Below are 17,486 nucleotides of genomic sequence, written 5' to 3'. Positions count from 1 at the left end.
TAGGCGCACGCTGTCACTCGTCCCGCCCCCTTTCTCAGAACTGTCTGTTTATTGGTTCACAGACTTCCCAGAGACAGTTGGAAGCGATATTACTATTGGCTGAGGGGCGCTTTGCCGTGAGGAGCGCTTTCGCCACTCTATGTTGATTGCGACTTCATAAAAAAAACTTCATATCGCAAAATTACGCATAGGAGAGCGCCATTTCGGCGCTCCTTCTTCACATGGCGCTCTAGGCGACCGCCTAGTCGGCCTATGCTAAAAACCGGCCCTGCACACACACACACACATATGTATAAGCTCAGCAAAGGATTCAAACCAGATTCACCTTAGGATGATAGTCTCTTGAACAGATACATGTTAGTCTGCCACTCTATTCCAATAGGGTCACTTGTCTGTGATGTCATTATGATGTGTCCTTGGAGATGGTTCTAAAACCTCACCTGAGTATACAGACACTCATTTAGCAACAGGACACTGAAGAGTATAGTTGGATTATTCTTTCCTCCTGGACATTTACACATGCCTCACATAGTATGGGACTCAGATGGACAGCAAAAGTCAGGGGTGCAGGCCAATCATCAGCCTGTAAGTACATAAACATCAACACAGCATTATCATATCAGTAAGCATAGGTTTTATGGCTCAAATTCAACATGAACACACACACACACACACACACACACACACACACACACACACACACACACACACACACACACACACACACACACACACACACACACACACACACACACACACACACACACACACAGAGAGAGAGAGAGAGAGGAGAGAGAGAGAGAGACACAGAGAGTCAAACCAGATTCACCTTAGGATGATGGTCTCTTGAACATATGTGATGTGATCTGGGAAAACCCTTCACATGGTGGGATTTTACATTTTTGAGATATCGTTACCATTTGAAAGTCAATTTCAAGCTCTTTCCAAAGGTGTTTTCGTTATTTTCACATCTTGTCTCTATTAAATGTTATACTTACCCAAAGTCAACTTAGTCGTTTGGAGGAATTCTGAGAAAAAACACTCTAAAGGTTGGGTATGGAGATTGTGGCCAGAGGAGGTATTGCAACTATGCAAGGCGGTTGTGGCCAGAGAAGGTATTGCAACTATGCAAGGCACTTGTGGCCAGAGTAGGTATTGCAACTTAGGAAAATGTGAGGTTGAGTATGGAGGATTGTGGCCAGAGTAGGTATTGCAACTATTTTTTCTTTGATTTATTTACGTAATGTGTTTAGTTTTGAGTTTGAGTCAAAGAAACAACTAAGGAAACAAAACCAAAAAAAATCCTTGTTTCAACACAGCATGGATAGCACATTATTATGGATAATTATTATGATCATTGTAATTATTATTAATAATATTATAGTTATTGGGATACTGCATAATTGAGCCATTCTAAGTACTTGGGACACTCTAATCCCCAATGGAGACATTATTATAGTTAGCTTTTCATTCAGTGCTTGATTATCATTATCATCTTTCGTTCATTTGTTTGTAAGAATAGTTGTAATCCACATCAACACAATGTAATGTTCCTAGACTCCGACTGTGCAATAATTGATTTCTTTGCATAACTGTATTACAGTATAGACCTCATATTTATAAAAGCAGGAACTCAGCTCCCCCTTTGTCAGATAGCTATCTTGAATTTGGACCAGTAACAGAATTTGGAAGCAGTGTAGCCTCCTCATACGATGCTCCGGTTGCCTCACTGATGGTGGGAGATACGGGCAGGACAGTTTTTTTGGTCAAGGTCCCTCTTAAAGATTAGTCTCCTCCTTCTGTATTGTCTCTAGTTGAATTTTGCTCTCGTCCATGACCATAGCACAGCCCCACCCCCCTAACCATCACCCTAACTGAAGTAGCTCATCATAGAACTAGGCTCCGCCCCCAGTCCCACACCATAATTGGATTAGTTAGAGTAAGGAATATGTACAATGGAGTGATTTGTCATTAGGTGGGACTCTCGAATTGTCTCAAGTCCATTATTTACCTTGGTTTTGGTATAGCATGCATTAACAAAATGTTTTCTATATAAAGGAATTGTAATTCAGATTTTCAAATAGGCCTAACCTTGAAGGGTCACTAGGCTTAATTACTGCTCTTTCAATCATTGATGATTATCACTACTCAGAAAAATAAATCTCAGAAGCAATACCTGAATGAAAGCAACTTTTAAAGAATTCATCTATCTCATTTATTTATTTTCAGTAAATTTGTAATCCAATGGCACTACTTCTGAGGACAAAAAAACACTGGAAAAAAAATATTGTTTGATGCAACACACCAAGAGTAGGACTAGCACATTGCACTTGGTTTTGATATTCAGATTATTATTATTATTATTATTATTATTATTATTATTATTATTATTATTATTATTATTATAGTAAATAACAGAAGGCTACTCATCAAACACTACCTACCACATGCCTGTTAATTTCAAATCGGCTGAATGAATGTAATTTCATTACTTTTCACTATAGGCCTATGGGGTCTTCCATGTTTTTTTTTTTGGTCTCCCAGACCCCCAAACTGCTGGCTAACGAATGTAATTTCATTATTTTTCACTAGGCCTATAGGCCTGTTTTTTGTTTTTTTTTCTCCCAGAGACACCCAAAATGCTGGCTAACTGCGGGTCGTCTATAGGCTACATAGTGGCCTGTGTGTATAGAATCATTTCAAATTAAATTGTCTATTCATTGATTCGTCATGTATAGTCATGTAGCCGCAAACAAGAGAAAAGGGAATGCTTCACTGGGTCCTCTGTCCAGTTAGTAATGTAGCCTATTCGTAATTTACTGCCCAACTTTTGCCATTTTTAAATAGGTTCCTAAAGCATTCCATCGGGTAAAGCAGTGTTTCCCAACCTTTTTTGTCTTAAGTACCCCCTAAGCCTTTTATCATACCACAAACTTGTACCCCCTGACTCATGCTTTATATCCCAATGTGACTATGCTCCATACATGTTTTCATTTTTCCAAGTACCCCCTGCAGGTTGCTCGCGTACCCCTAGTGGTACACGTACCCCTGGTTGGGAAACACTGGAGTAGAGAAACGAATGACGTGTAGGCCTATTGGACCAGCCATTTCACTGTTTCGGGTATGAAGCGAAAATATCAGCAAAAACTTTTCAGGTGTCTCGGAAAAGTGCAATGAGCTCTCTGCTCGGAGGTAAAATATGGTTTTGCGCGATTCCAAAACACCAGCTGCACGCAAAAAAACAAACATAGCCTACATCATGCCTCGGAATAGCCTACTTGTAGTAGGCTACACAGGGCGGTGAAGACCGCTTTGTTTTTTTACCCTCTGCCGCAGGCAGCACAGACATAACAGAAGAGAAAAGGTTTTCTCCGCGCTTATCTTCTTCACCATCTCGCGCATCGCTTGAAATGAATTAGGTGATTTGAAATACTCGGAATACTTGTAGTAGGCTACACAGGGCGGTGAAGACCGCTTGGTTTTTTACCCTCTGCCGCAGGCAGCACAGACATAACAGAAGAGAAAAGGTTTTCTCCGCGCTTATCTTCTTCACCGTCTCGCGCATCGCTTGAAATGAATTAGGTGATTTGAAAGACTGGGGTGAAAGTCACCGGTGCATCTCAGTTTGACTTTGAAAATTGACTGTTGAAGATGTCTTTACTGAACCCATTAGTGAGGCAAGACATAAATGCATAGGTAGCCTATACTTTTTTTCAACATATGAGATGATCCAGTGACGCTTCTACAGTGTTAGGAAACCAGTTGACCAAAACCACGACACTCAATTCAGCACAGCGTATTATGACAAAGTGTGTACCAGCGCGGCAAAAGAATGAATCTTTTCGCCATGCGCTGCCTCGGAATAGTAGGCCTACAAGACCACTTTTGACCCTCTGCAGCAGGCAGCACAAAAATAGAGAGGAGAAAAGTTTTTCATCGCGCTCTTCTATAGGCTACTGTCCGGTGCGTCGCGGTAAATGACTGACAGTTAAACGTCACCGAGTATCTCAGACTCTGGAAACGGACTGCTGAAGACTTGTTAGCTGAACACATTCATTGGGCACGGTTCTAAATAAAAGCATTTTAATCTTCCACATCTGTCCGGTGCGTCGCGGTAAATGACTGACAGTTAAACGTCACCGAGTAGGCCTATCTCAGACTCTGGAAACGGACTGCTGAAGACTTGTTAGCTGAACACATTCATTGGGCACGGTTCTAAATAAAAGCATTTTAATCTTCCACATCTGAGATGATCCGATGAGGCGTCTTTAAATTAGGCTACAGAAACCTAACAAGCCCTGTCTTGACCACATCTACATCTTTCAATTCAGCACCGTTTATTATGACAACAAGTAGGACACAGCGCAGTAAATTAAAATTGTCCTAATAGATAAATCACACGGGCGCTTTAGTTTAAGGTTTGCATGTGAGCTATCCAATCAAAAAATGAAATCTACATTCCAGTGCCGTTTAGTAGCCTAATCGCAGTTGTAGTGATAAACTGCAAGAGGCACATGCGGCTGGAGTTGATAAGCACAGGGCTCGACGGCCTCCGATCCACGGAGAGGTGTTGCCTACTGTTTGTATTCATTGTTCGTTCTTTCTTTGGGCCTATAACTTGAGGGAAAACTCTGCTTCATCGAGACAGAAGGCGTTTTCAACTGCTCAGAGGCGCTGACAATGAGTCAGTGAATAGGCCTACACATGTGTAAATTCTGAGCCTTCAAGTCTACAAGCTCTGATGTCTTTCCCTCAACCTCGCGCGCCCCTGCGCTACAAGCGTAGTCAGCACGTTGGCTGCGCAGGCAGACTGCTCACGGCTGCCTCCCTTCTCACCACACATCGGGCCATTTCAATCTTAATTTTAACACATTAAAACAGCGATTTCAGACCAAATATTTTCAGAGATGATAGACAAGATGTTAAACAACAATAATTTAATGAAAAACCGATTTCAGGAAAACATTGCTTCTCGACCTATTTTCGCTGTTTCCTGAGAAACAGCCAGCGCGACATCCGACGGGTTTTCCCAGATCGCATCACATATACATGTTAGTCTGCCACTCTATTCCAATAGGGTCACTTGTCTGTGATGTCTGCCACTCTATTCCAATAGGGTCACTTGTCTGTGATGTCATTATGATGTGTCCTTGGAGATGGTTCTAAAACCTCACTTGAGTACAGACACTCATTTAGCAGCAGGACACTAAAGAGTACAGTTGGATTATTGTTTCCTCCTGGACATTTACACACGCCTCACATACCGGTAGTATGGGACACAGATGGACAACAAAAGTCAGGGGTGCAGGCCAATCATCAGGCTGTAAGTACATGAACATCAACATCGCATTATCATATCAGTAAGCATAGGTTTTATGGCTCAAATTCAACATGAAGACACACACACACACACACACACACACACACACACACACACACACAAACACACACACACACACACACACACACACACACACACACACACACACACACACACACACACACACACACACACACACACGCACACACACACACACACACACACACACACACACACACACACACACACACAGACAGGGAGAGACAATGTTCCACTTCCAGAGCGCCTACAACTGTACACTACCCTACAAGTGGTATAAGCTCAGCAAAGGATTCAAACCAGATTCACCTTAGGATGATAGTTTCTTGAACAGACACATGTTAGTCTGCCACTCTATTCCATTTCACACACACACACACACACACACACACACACACACACACACACACACACACACACACACACACACACACACACACACACACACACACACACACACACACACACACACACACACACTATAGTAGGCCTATATAGTGTACATGTATTGCTGGCAGGCTGGAATGAGTGTTGAATCACCGCAATTACGGGTCTCATGCTTTGGGCATTTGACTTGGTATTCACCATCATGTTGAAGCGATAGGCAAGTGGTCCAGTGTCGAGATCATGTTGAAGCGATAGGCAAGTGTTCCAGTGTCGAGAGACGCATCTCTATAAGAGGCTTTGTCCGTCCGTTGGTCCGTCCGTCCGTCTGTGACGCTTTTTGTCAGCCGTCTTTGTGACGCTTTTTGTCAGCCGTCTTTGTCTTTTTGTCAGCCGTCTTTGTGACGCTTTTTGTCAGCCGTCTTTGTCCCATAGAACCATAGTGGGGTAAACCGGCTGTGCTAATACAGCCGTGATGCGTTTCCCAATCATTGGAAACCGCTTCGAAATGATAATAAACAACTAAAATATGATTTTAGTGTTTTTAGGAAGTTACCGCTGTTTTTATAAGTGCATACAATGACATTAATAAGCGTTTATTACTGCCATTTTGCTGTTATCACCTCTGCATACTGTCGATGCTCCCCTCGCTTCACAAATAGTGCCGTCTAGGAACAAAGACCGGTTTATTTTCGTTCCGCCTGGAAGCGGTCCGGAGCAACGGGCCAAAACATCTAGGGGTCGACGGAGACATTTGTGGACAAACGGTTGTCTGTTTAATATATGATGTTCTGCGCTGTTTCGTTTTAAATCTCACGTGGGCAAATAGTTTTGGAAATAAAGTCTAATGTCTCACTGATGCATGACAGTCTGTGTTGTGTTTATTTTGTCTTGTATGTTAGCCTCCATGTTTGAATGTAAGAATGGTGCTGACCACATTCTGGCCTGTGTTGTCTGAGTCCTGACTCCTGTCTGACTCTAGTCTAGCTTTTGATTTCACTTGGTTTAAGAATTTTGATGCTAGATAACCACCAAGCTTTAAAAAAAAATGGGGGGGGGGCGCAAAAAGGCAGAGAACCACTGACATAGATGGACGCATCTGTTGTCTGCCTGTCGGACTTGTTGCTCATTCATTAGGGAAAAAAATCTCTGTGTGGAGTGATATGGGAGACCAACACGCCTGAAGAATACATAAGACTCTCACTCTTAAGTCAAACGTATAAACAGTGTTATAAAATACTTAGATATTTAATCAATGTGCAGACATCTGCAGTCATTTCCATCCAAAGTGGAAATGAATAAGCTGCTGCGTTACATGACGTGATTAAAAATTGGACACGCTCCAGATTATGAATACGAGATGAACTCCTGCGATCTCCGCTGTAGGCAAACAGGAGACAGAGTCATGGCAGGGTAGTTGGAAATATTGTGCTTGGGATAAACTAGGCCCAATGCAGAGCTTTCTGGAAAGTATGGGTTCATGTTAGCCTTCAGGTCCTTGATGTTTGTTTCGAAAATACAACAATTTCCAGTGGCTTTGGTAGATATTTTTCCCTTGATAGGATTTTACAACTAATATGAACAAAGGCACACAACAGTCAGTCAGTATACCGCTTTGTTGCATATAAGCACACAGGAACCGAGTGATGATTGATCTTGTTCAACAGTGGTTTACACAACTGCAACTGTCAACCACCATCTACTGTAGGCCTACATGAACACTTCAACAGGTTCCAGTGTAGGGATGGTAGGCTATATGAACACTCCAACAGGTTCCAGTGGTATGGCCACATTACTGTAATGGCTAGACTGATGCTCAAATTGCTGCCACATGCACAGAGCTCTGCACTTTGCAGTGTTAAATAAAAATGTCCAAAATGCGGAATAACCTTGGCTATATTAGACAATTTAAAAGCAAAGAAATTTAAAACTGCCTGATGACTGATAAAACCAACTCCTAACCCTGAAACTTTTTTTGCTTAATGTGTTTGAAATTCATTTTTAAGGACTATATTGTAAAAAAAAACAACAACAAAAAAAACCCATCTATAATGGAGTTACTTTATTAATATTAACGCATAATGAACATGGCAGGACACACATACACACGAGAGACATTAACACAAGTAAAAGTCAGGGGAAGAAAAACTGATAGGAGATGAGATAGATAAAAAAGATTAACGTCACCTAAAAGCAAAGAGGGTTGTCAAGTAGTCTGTGATGTAATATTAGAAGGGGAAATACTTTAAGCAAATAAGTAAATACAAATAGCTTTGCTAGATTTTTAAGTGCAAGGCAATTAGGCCTAGTGCCCGGGGCAATATTCCTCGCTTATAGAGAAGCTGCATCAAGGGAAGAAGTGGATCATTTTCTTGAATAATTTTCACGCTTAAAACATTTCGTTTTCATTTTCAACTCACTCCTACTCTCTCTCTCCCTCTCTCTCTCTCTCTCTCTCTCTCTCTCTCTCTCTCTCTCTCTCTCTCTCTCTCTCTCCTCAGGGGTCCTTGACGTGGACTCACTACGCAAGTTTGGCGTAACAGTTATGCATTTGCAGCGAACTGTGAGAACACATCGCAGCATCCAGTCTGGACTAGAGGTGCGCTTGTGCAGGTGATGAACACTTGGATACAATCAGCGTTATTCACCACCGCCTCTGCCTGTGTGTATGGAGAAAAGTTGAGGAGAGTGTTATCTTGCATTTTCCTCAACAGCGCGAGTTTCATCACAGGGTGGTGTTTCGCTGCAAGGATGAGGCTTCAACGCAACGCACGATACTCTGTGGGGAGTCAGACTTGCATGATACCCACTGAGGCTCTCCCGTAAACGCCAGAGTTCGGAGAAAAGACAGCTGTTTCGGAGGTGAATAGGTTATGAATTCGGATGGGGCTCTTTCGCTCGTCATACCAGTTCAGAAGACTTCAGAGCTATATCGCAACATTGTAGCCTAAAAATCACTGTTGGATATTCCTGAGAACTGCAGGTATTCGGACACTATTTTCATTTGGAATAAGGCATGTACGTGCTGACAATGGATAACTAAACATCACCGATAGGCTATTTGTCAATAACATTTGGGTAAGTTCGTTCAAGTTTGCCTTTTTAATTACATTGGTCATTATAGTGTTTCTTTTTTCACCAACGGTGCAAGTTGCAACCCGTGCACTATTTGGAATGTTCGCTCAACCTGGATAAATTGGACATGTTTGTAATCCGTTTTGTCATTACGCATAGGCCTACTGTATGCTGCAGAGCAGAAGAGAACCAGCTTTATTTATTAGGCTACAGCACACCCCCAGAAGTAGGCTATTGAACACACAAACCCCAACAAAAACATACAGTAGCCTAAACGGTGACGCGCACCAAGAGCCTTTGACAAAAGTATGCTATTCTACAATCAAAATATTCGAAAACCACAGATCACGATGCGTGCTTATGTTTAAAGCCACGCTTTATTTCTTATACTGATGCTTAGCATAATTACTTCCGTGAGTGACAGATTATTCTGAACTGTCACTTGTTTTTGTTGAACTGTAAAAAAGACGAGGTCCTTTTCTCACCCGTGGTGTTTTCAACACGTGGAGTGTACTCTACCACGGAGGTATGTGTGGGCTTGTCTCGCTTGTAAGTCCAACCCGCCGTGTGATTCGTCTCCCATTCCCCCTCTCATTAAGGACACAGACTTGCCAGACTCCGTCGAGGTAGGATGTAGGGATGATCCCGGTTCCGCGCTTTAAGGTTCAGCCGCAGCTGTGGCAGATGAACGCGGATCCGCCTCCGTGGGTATGGATGATCCCCGGTGGCTCTGGACTGTGCCGCGTGCAGGGTGCCAGCGTTCCTGCGCCTCTGCTGCTCTCCGCGCGCCCACCACCGCTGCTGCAGGGGCTCTCGAGCTGGCAGCTGTCCTGTGATCCACTCTCGGTCCCTTTCATACGGATTCCTCCAGCGGCAGAGCCAGCCATCAACCAGTTCCCACTTCCAAATGTCCAGGTATTTCTGCCACTTCAAGTATGAAATTTGTACTTACATGGCGAATAAGTTGATTTCCACAGTGCATTTGTCATAAGAGCTAAAATGTGCAGATGTGCATTGTTTACCTACTAGGACCACATAATCAGCCACAATATGTTCACTTAAATCAAAATGACAAAATGGATGGAATGAATGATTAAATTGCATAAAGTTGAATTCAGTGTAGGCCTATTCAGGAGAGGATTGTGTCATGTGTTTACATCAAACTTGATATCTTACACTAATCTTGACTCTGTCACAAACTTGAGCAGAAGGGATGAGAGAGAGAGAGAGAGAGAGAGAGAGAGAGAGAGAGAGAGAGAGAGAGAGAGAGAGAGAGAGAGAGAGAGAGAGAGAGAGAGAGAGAGAGAGAGGAGGTGCCCTGGGTTTGCGGGTGGATTTGTATGCACTGTGTGCCTTGCAGTGTCTTCCGAGGTCCACAAGAGGTGCCTTTTTTCTCACCAAGAGCTGAGAAACACAATTTCCATGCGAGCACTAGGGCATGCAGAAGGGGCTAGATCAGGACTTCACAGGCATATTGATAACGATGTAGACCTTGACTTTTCATTGCAGTAAGCAACATTTATAGGCCTTGGATTTACTCTGCTGTGAGAGAGGAGGAGGAGGAGGAGGAGGAGGAGGAGGGAAGATCACTTGAGCAGAAAAGAAAATGAATGTTGATGATGCAGCACTTGTGTTAAAAGACATTTATTTTTTCGCATTCAAAACCTTTTTTTTCGCCCTCAAGTTTTCTGATAGATTTTTAATGTGGTTTGCAACATGACTCAGTAAGCGTAGTAAATATCTCTTAGCCTTCAGCTCCGCTTGCAATGTCTGTCAGTGTGTGTTTTCATCCAAAGCTTTTGGCAGGAGATCCTTGTTTTGAGCAGCTTTAATCAGTCTCCACTGACAAATGGAGAGAGCAAATGGAGAGAGCGATAGCACTGACTTACAACCACGTCGCAACATTGAGATATAGCTTCACATGCTTCCCACACAGTCAGTAGTTCCCATACATACGTAGTCAATTCATTTCATCACTTTAGTATGGCATGGCATATGTTTGTGTTTACACTTGCATGATAGATGCCATGAATCATCTGTTTCCCCTCCATCAGATAACTGCTGTAAAGTGGTGCTTGAAGTGGGCGGGAACTCAGGGGAACCCAGTTCATCTTCCTCATGATTTTCATCATCAGGGTTCCGGCAGAACTTATCTTGTGCGCCGCATTTCACACGTTCAAAACAAGTTTTTCAAAATGCGTGCAGGCAATAGGCCTACAAAAACGTGACTTGTACAGATTTGGTACTGACGAGACTGTTGGAAAATCAGGGTTCCTGCCCTTTGTTTTGGATGGTATTTTCGGACGATTAGGGTTCCTGCACTTCATGCAGGCCTACTGCCGTAACGTGGAGGATTCCAAAAGACACATGTGGCTGAAAGGTCTAAGAAGCAGCTGATGTGTGAAAGGAACATAACGCAAAAACTCGCTCCACAGAGTTCGCTCCAAGAAAATAAAGAGAAAAAAGTGCCTTACACCTGCACCTGGATAGCTGAAGGGTTGTGCACAAGGACTTTCATGCACATGAAGAAACTTGTAATTGTAATTTGTAATTGTATTTGCCTTATCTGAAGAAAGTAGTCATCCTCCTAGTTATACAAGGTTAAATATGCACTGATGTTTTCTTTGTTTACACTGAGATATTTCTGTTTTTGTGCCATTGTAGTTTGATCTTCCATCAAGGCCACATGTTTTGGGATTCCAGCCGTCTGCGAGTGTGGAGCTTGTGCCTGTGTTTCCCCGCGTGTACCGCACCGTCCTCCACCCGCACCTCAGGAAGGGCTGGGTCGAGAAGAGGAGGCTCCCAGAATATAAGGTGAACCCTCTGAGGGTTGGATGTGACTGCAAACATCTTCTAGTAGAATAAGATACATCAAGAACGTATTTTTCCTGGATCCATGTGACGTCAGGTGAACGCCCCTCAAGGAGACCTTAGGTCAGGTGACCTTTGGAGACTTGGTAACACTTTAAAATAAGGTTACATGAGTAATGATGGACTAATGTCTGAAGTAATGACTGATTAATAGTGAATAAACATGTGATTCATGTATGCAGTAATGTCTACTCCATTAGTAATCAATACATAATAATGAATGACTCATGATTGGAATAATAATGATTCACTATGAAGTAAATGTGATATATCAGGGGTTAATTAAGGGTGTAAGATCCAAATGTTAATAAATCATGTGTTAACATTGCGGAAAAAGATCATACCATATCTTTCCGATCATATATGAATTAGACCTTAGTTAACAGTGCAATCGGAATTACTGACCATATGTTTCCATTATTACTGCACGGTTAACTAAGGTCTGATTCATATATGATCGGAAAGATATGGTATGATCTTTTTCCGCAATGTTAACACATGATTGATTAACATTTCGATATCACACCCTTAACTAACCTTTGATGTACCACATTTACTTCATAGTGAGTCATTCATCATTATGTATCGACTACTAATGGACTAGACATTTCTGCATGCATGAATCACATGTTTATTCACTATTAATCAGTCATTACTTCAGACATTATTCCGTCCTTACTCACGTAACCTTATTGTAAAGTTTTACCGGAGACTTTAAGTTCAGAATAAATAAATAGTTCCCCTACCACTGTAGATGGCGGTAGCGCACATGTTATGCAAGCCGTCACCAAATGCCACAGAAAGAGAAGAGGAAGGAGGGGACAACGTCTCCTTTGGAGACCGAACTTGAGCACACAATTCAGGAGCACACTCCTTTGCATTGGGTAGGCGGGGTTTGGGGTATCTTCAGTGGCGTGCACAGCCATTTTGGGGGGCAGGTGCTGAACAGGGGCGGTTGGGGGCATGTGGAATTTCCGGCTGCCTTAGGGCTAAGATATTTGGGCAATATTGTCACATGAAACTACACAAAAACTTTCAAAAAAAGACCTTTCAAAAATGGCATTTCTTGTCCAGTAGGGCAAAGGGACAGGTGCTTTAGCACCACACCGTCCCAATCTGTGCACACCTATGGGTATCTTACTCTACTAGAAGATGTCACACTCCTTTGAATTGAGTAGGCAGGGTTTGTGGGATCTTATCTACTCTTCTAGAAGATGGGGTTTGGGGTATCTTACTCTACCAGAAGATGGGGTTTGAGGTGTTTTACTCTACTAAAAGATGTTTGGTGTCTGTGAAGATTCTCATTCATCCAGATCCAGGTCATCTTAGTCAAAGTTTTAGCTGCAGGCATCTTGGGCCTCTTTTGAAGCTTGAAAAATTGTGTTGTTAAAGGACCAGTTCAGTTAACTGTACTTTAGTCAAAGTCAAAAGTTTTAGCTGCAGGCATCTTGGGCCTCTTTTGAAGCTTGAAAAATTGTGTTGTTAAAGGACCAGTTCAGTTAATTTCAACATGCAGTTGTAATGCTCACACTACCCTGGACTTGTCAGTACCTGAGTTTTTTTTTTTTTTTTCTTCAGCCTTTTCTGAGATCTTGGTCATTGTAATGGGGGCAGCGCTTTGTTTACAGTTCAAAAAAACATTTTTATTTATTCCTAAAAACAACCGAAAGGTTATGCAACATCAGCAGACAACTAGCAAACGGCGGTACCTTTTGGGAAAATATTTGGAGTAGGCCTATGTTAAAAAAAAAATGGAAACAAACGCTGCCCCCATTAGAATAGCTCATATCTCGGAAAGAGCTTACCCGAAAAATGTGACATCACCCGGTACTGACAAGTCGAGGGTAGCATGAGCAATACAACAGCATATTGAAATTGACTGAACTGGTCCTTTAACAGTCAGACTTTTGAAGTTGTATTTCTGAAGTGGGATTCAGAGGCTATTGACCTCTGTGGAGTGGGCCTTTAGGCCTGTTAGATCTTCTGATTCCCACTTCAGAAGAAGTATCTCAGATGAAGATGCTAAACATTTCCAAGCTCCAAACAGATGGCCAGTTGCCTATGACTGAAAAGTCTTTTGACTGGACAATGTTGTCGTTGTTGTTGGACTAATAGCAGGCGTGGGCAACCTATGGCCCGGGGGCAGTCTTATCTGGCCCCCGATATAATTTTAATGCAGCTTCACATGCTTCATACGCAGCTTCACATGAAATATGACATGTTTTGTCAAGAAATCTCAGAAATTCTATTTCCAATACAATGAAATTGTATTTTCAGGGGACCTAGTGAAAGTGGGGTCTGTTATAAAGGCGGCCGCCTAAAGTGCGGGGGGAAATCCTGGTTTGTGTTTATAGTACGGCTCTACGGAGGACTGAATAAAATGTTAAAATTTGAAGTGGCCCCTCGATTGAGAAAGTGTCCCCACCCCTGGGCTATAGCCTCTGTTTATTTTGTTTGGTTCTGTCTGTTTCTGTGTCCTCTCTTACAATGTGCACAAAATGTGCTATTTAAATTGAAATGCTGATCTACGCACGTATTTGTTACTGGTTTACTTGAGCAATACTCTATGGTAGATACACTGACGTATACGTCATTGGGTAGATACCAATCTTGATATTGAGATTGGACGTGTCATCTAGAGGTCATTAGTACTTCTGTAGATGTTGTTGTTTTTGTTGTTATTGGCCTATAGCCCTACTACTTGTTTAGTTTGTTTCGTCTGTTTGTGTGTCTTGTCTTCTTATGTGCATAAAAATGCGCTATTTGAAATTGAAATGAAATCCAGGTGTACTGTATTTGACATGCAGCCTTTACAGGTCTACATGTGTGAAAGAAAACAAAGAAAATGCTGGACACTCTGCTACATGTTTTATTTTGAAGTGACGTTGCCGCCGTCTGGTCATCTTCAAACTCCAAGTTTGAAGAGTGAACGGCATTTTCTTTATTTTCTTTGAAATTTGTATGCACAATAAGCCAGCACCTCAACAAAGACTTTATTGGTGTGGAATACTTTTATTTACAGGTCTACCTGAACAATACTCTGGCTCTGGAGACCACCTGGTTCGCTCCTGAAGAAATAGGAATTTTCCAGCAGCAAGAGAAGCCTGTGCTGGTGACAAATCAAATGGCAATGAGGATATCTAGGCCAAACACTGCCTCCAGGAACCTCCACACGCTGCTGGTGTCACCGCGACGCATATCAGGTCTGTGTAGGAATTTATCACCACCTTCAACACACGCACGCACGCACGCACGCACGCCTACCTGCTGGCTGACCACTTGAGCTGCACCGTTTATGAGGGTTTTTTTCGTATTCATTTATTACCATGGTTTCAACCACAGCTGATTCCATTACTTATTTATTTATGCATGGATGTAGGTATGGGTATTGATTTCCATGCAGAATTCAGACTTTATTTTAAGCGAGTCACAGCAGTGTACCGTACGGGAAATAGTGCCAGCAGTCTGACTCTGACCCTGAAGCGTCTCCTCTGTAAAGCAGGAGAGTTATGAGGCCATCTGTGTGTGTTGTTGTGTGGGGAGTGTGGCTGTAGGTTCAGATGGGCTGCATTAGGATGTGGATGAGATGGGTCCTTTCTGCAAGTGTGTGTGTGTGTGTGTGTGTGTGTGTGTGTGTGTGTGTGTGTGTGTGTGTGTGTGTGTGTGTGTGTGTGTGTGTGTGTGTGTGTGTGTGTGTGTGTGTGTGTGTGTGTGTGTGTGTGTTGTGGGAGTCATGTTTATTGTAACATGTCCCAATCAAGGAAGGATGCATTAACTGACAGTAGTTCTTCTCAACTTTTTTTTGGAATAAACGCCCCCATCCAAACGACTACATCATAAGCCTGCCAACGCTCCCCTTATTTTCAAGAAATAGAATAAGCTAATGCCCTTCAATGGCAACTAAGCACTGCCCCCTCTCAGCTGTATCCTTCTCAAGCAAGTGGGCCAACTGTATGCATATTTGAAATGGTCTGCCGCCACGTAAAATGACTTTGTGGGCCACCTTTGACTCCCGAGCCTTGAGTTTGACACCTGTGATGGGTCTTATTGGATTAAACAAGGAAAACATGATCATATCATGTAACCATCGTACAGGATGCACACAGTGCCATAGAGTTCCTAGAGTTCACTCTTGTGCATTTTCACAAATGGAACAGCTTCAGAATCTTTGTGTGGGCATTATTGATTGCAATGATTCACTGAAGATTGGAACACAAAGGTAAAGAATGAAGATTAGAATGCAGTTTCCAATGAAAGGTAAAGGTAAAGAATGCTCTCCTGACAGTATGTCAAGGCCAGCTGTATTGAAATACCCACATGCCCCATATAGCCGGCTGTCACTGGTTTTCACACAATGATCTCAGGTCAGAAAAGTGTGATACCTCTCAGGTGAAATGATCATGGAGCCATGTTGTGGTGTGTGAAGACTGGCTTATGTGACACAAGACAGGTGAAGGCTACATCATTCAGGCCTTTTCCCCCTTTGTGCACAGCTTTCTCCTCTCTGTATGCAGCTGATGATTCGAGGTAGCAAAGAATAGCACCCAGGTGAAGGGTGGCCTTTCTAAACCTTGCTAATTTGGTGCGAAACATTGCACTGAGCAGCAGCTTGTGGAAAACTGCATGTGTGGTTTGAAAGTGAGGCCCAAGGCCAGAAACACATTCTCACAGGCTCACAATGTCAGAATGCATCAGGCTCTCTGCCACGAAAATACTGAAACACTGAAACACTTCCCATGTTAAGTCCTGGCTGTTGAGAGCCTGGGGGCAGGGCCATGTTGATGACGTGCGAAGGGTGCGATTGGCCCGGCCGACCGGAGGTGTGGTGATGGCCATGTATTGCACTCCTCACCGTAATTAAACAATCAATTACACGTCTCTTTGATTGAGTGCTTGTCTGAGCGCTGCGGTTGTTGTAGGGCCACTTCGCATGCTGCAAGGGGAAGGAGGATCTCTCAGCGTAACGACCACATATGTCTGCTGGCAGTCGGTTGACTGACCACTGCTCTCTCCCCTGTCCTGGTTGGCTGACCACTGCTCTCTCCCCTGTCCTGGTTGGCTGACCACTGCTCTCTCCCTTGTCCTGGTTACTTCAGTCTCTCCCCAGAGTCCTTACTGGACTGCGGCGGGCTCGGCAAGGACAAAGCTCCTGATTGGTTCTCCTGCATGGGTAACCTTGGCTACATCAACAGCTTTTATGCGCTTTGGACCATTATAGGCCCGGCTGAACCGTAATCAGTTTCCTCTGCCAAAGCTTATTTATTTTACTTTGAAGCTCAATGTACAGTCGTCTTCAATCTTCTATTATCACTTCTGGGTATTTTTTTTTCTCTCAGATGGATCTTTTTTGTGATGTGAGGAGATGAGGGGATTGATGTTCAGGCTACTCTGATGCATTTCTGACTGATGTTCCTCCTCCTCCTCCTCCCCTTTCTTGTTTACCTCCCTCCCAGGTTTGTTTACCACTAGAGGTAAAGGAAGCAAAGCAAGTGGTGCACATGCTGTGCATGGGAAGTAGGCGAGCAGAGCAGTAGCACTCCAAATGAAGTCATTACTGTGGGTGTCCTAATAATTGAAGTCGGCCGGGCCCCAGTGAAGTGGAGCTCTCCACTGGCATTATGCATTTTTAAACAAGAGCGTTATTACACCCACAGATTGTCATCGCTACGAAACGGTATGAAACAGCTTGCGAAACCCTGGTAAGTGTAGGAATACCTGGTGTGATGATCTCTAGCAGAGGTGGCGTTTATGGCGGTAACGAGAACAAAAGTTGAGGCGAGCCGGTCATATGTGAAGC

The 17,486-nt window shown here is 43.1% G+C and overlaps 1 protein-coding gene across 1 annotated transcript in view; it reads left to right on the top strand.

Annotated features, from left to right (window-relative positions):
• The first annotated feature begins 10,534 nt into the window (after positions 1–10,534).
• LOC134466994 (transcription elongation regulator 1-like protein) overlaps positions 10,535–17,486 on the top strand; it is a 205,130-nt gene continuing 198,178 nt past the window's right edge. Inside the window, exons 1-4 of the mRNA XM_063220924.1 lie at positions 10,535–10,542; positions 10,841–10,898; positions 11,483–11,632; positions 14,712–14,892. Of these exons, the coding sequence (XP_063076994.1) occupies positions 10,535–10,542; positions 10,841–10,898; positions 11,483–11,632; positions 14,712–14,892 (397 nt within the window). The remainder of the gene's footprint in view (positions 10,543–10,840; positions 10,899–11,482; positions 11,633–14,711; positions 14,893–17,486) is intronic.

Source organism: Engraulis encrasicolus, chromosome 17, assembly GCF_034702125.1.
Source record: "Engraulis encrasicolus isolate BLACKSEA-1 chromosome 17, IST_EnEncr_1.0, whole genome shotgun sequence".
Taxonomy (NCBI): domain Eukaryota; kingdom Metazoa; phylum Chordata; class Actinopteri; order Clupeiformes; family Engraulidae; genus Engraulis; species Engraulis encrasicolus.
The sequence above is the reverse complement of the archived record's forward strand: the minus strand, read 5'-3'. Positions and strand labels throughout refer to the sequence as shown.